General features: G+C 62.4%; 1 protein-coding gene across 1 annotated transcript in view; it reads left to right on the top strand.

The window, feature by feature from the left end:
• The window catches only part of LOC110391835, a 10,040-nt gene extending 9,365 nt beyond the window's left edge, over positions 1-675 (top strand). Inside the window, exon 3 of the mRNA XM_021383784.1 lies at positions 350-675. Within this exon, the coding sequence (XP_021239459.1) occupies positions 350-675 (326 nt within the window). The remainder of the gene's footprint in view (positions 1-349) is intronic.
• Positions 676-2,116: the final 1,441 nt, after the last annotated feature.

The raw sequence follows: 2,116 nt of genomic DNA, 5'->3' as shown, positions 1-2,116 counted from the left end.
ACCGTGGGACCGGGACTGGAACCGTGGGACCGGAACCGTGGGACTGGAACCATGGGACTGGAACCGGAACCGTGGGACCGGAACCGTGGGACCGGAACCGGAACCAGAACCAGAACCATGGGACCGGAACCGTGGGACTGGATCCGGAACCGTGGGACCGGGACCGGAACCGTGGGACTGGAACCATGGGACTGGAACCGGAACCATGGGACCGGAACCGGAACCGTGGGACCGGGACCGGAACCGTGGGACCGGGACCGGAACCAGAACCAGAACCGTGGGACCGGAACCGTGGGACTGGATCCGGAACCGTGGGACCGGAACCGTGGGACCGGAACCGTGGGACCAGAACCGGAACCGTGGGACTGGAACCGTGGGACCGGAACCAGAACCAGAACCGTGGGACTGGATCTGGAACCGTGGGACCGGAACCGTGGGACTGGAACTGGAACCGTGGGACTGGAACCATGGGAGCGGAACCAGAACCGGAACTGGAACTACCCCCATGGAACCGGAACCATGGGACCGGAACCGGAACCGTGGGACCGGGACCAGAACCGTGGGACTGGAACCATGGGACTGGAACCGGAACCGTGGGACCGGAACCGGAACCAGAACCGTGGGACCGGAACCATGGGAGTGGAACCAGAACTGGAACTGGAACTACTCCCTTAGAACCGGAACCATGGGACTGAAACCAGAACCGGAACCGTGGGACCGGGACTGGAACTGGAACCGTGGGACTGGAACTGGAACCGTGGGACCGGAACCGGAACTGGAACCGTGGGACTGGAACCATGGGAGCGGAACCAGAACCGGAACCATGGAACCGGAACCAGAACCGGAACTGGAACTACCCCCATGGAACCAGAACCATGGAACTGGAACCATGGAACCGGAACCACCCCCATGGAACCAGAACCAGAACCGGAACCACCCCCATGGAACCAGAACCAGAACCGGAACCACCCCCATGGAACCAGAACCATGGAACCAGAACCATGGAACCGGAACCACCCCCATAGACCTGGAACCATGGAACCGGAACCGGAACCACCCCCATGGAACCAGAACCGGAACTGGAACTACCCCCATGGAACCAGAACCATGGGACTGGAACCAGAACCGGAACCACCCCCATGGAACCAGAACGAGAACCGGAACCACCTCCATGAAACCGGAACCCTGGAACCCAAACCACCCCCATGAAACCGGAACCATGGAACCGGAACCGGAACCACCCCCATGGAACCGGAACCATGGAACTGGAACCGGAACCACTTCCATGGAACCAGAATCATGGAACCGGAACCAGAACCACCCCCATGGAACCGGAACCAGAACCACCCCCGTGGAACCGGAACCATGGAACCAGAACCGGAACCACCCCCATGGAACCACCCCCATGGAACCGGAACCATGGAACCGGAACCATGGAACCCAAACCACCCCCATGGAACTGGAACCATGGAACCGGAACCAGAACCATGGAACCGGAACCGGAACCACCCCCATGGAACCAGAACCATGGAACCGGAACCGGAACCACCCCCATGGAACCAGAAGCATGGAACCAGAACCATGGAACCGGAACCATGGAACCGGAACCGGAACCACNTGGGGCAGGGGGATGTGGACGCTGCTGGCTATGGGGCACGCTATGGGGCAGGCTGTGGGGCACGATGTGGGGCAGGGGGATGTGGACGCTGCTGGCTATGGGGCACGATGTGGGGCAGGCTATGGGGCATGATATGGGGCAGGCTATGGGGCACGCTGTGGGGCAGGATGTGGGGCACGCTGTGGGGCAGAGGAGTATGGGTAGTGCTGGCTATGGGGCACGCTGTGGGGCACGCTGTGGGGCACGCTGTGGGGCATGATGTGGGGCAGGGGGATGTGGATGCTGCTGGCTATGGGGCACGATGTGGGGCACGATGTGGGGCACGATGTGGGGCACGATGTGGGGCAGGCTGTGGGGCAGAGGGATGTGGACGCTGCTGGCTATGGGGCACGATGTGGGGCATGATGTGGGGCAGGGGGGTGTGGACGCTACTGGCTATGGGGCACGATGTGGGGCACGATGTGGGGCAGGGGGGTGTGGACGCTACTGGCTATGGGG

The sequence above is a fragment of the Numida meleagris genome, unplaced genomic scaffold (assembly GCF_002078875.1).
Source record: "Numida meleagris isolate 19003 breed g44 Domestic line unplaced genomic scaffold, NumMel1.0 unplaced_Scaffold538, whole genome shotgun sequence".
NCBI classification, from domain to species: domain Eukaryota; kingdom Metazoa; phylum Chordata; class Aves; order Galliformes; family Numididae; genus Numida; species Numida meleagris.
This window is presented reverse-complemented; position numbering and strand designations above follow the sequence as displayed.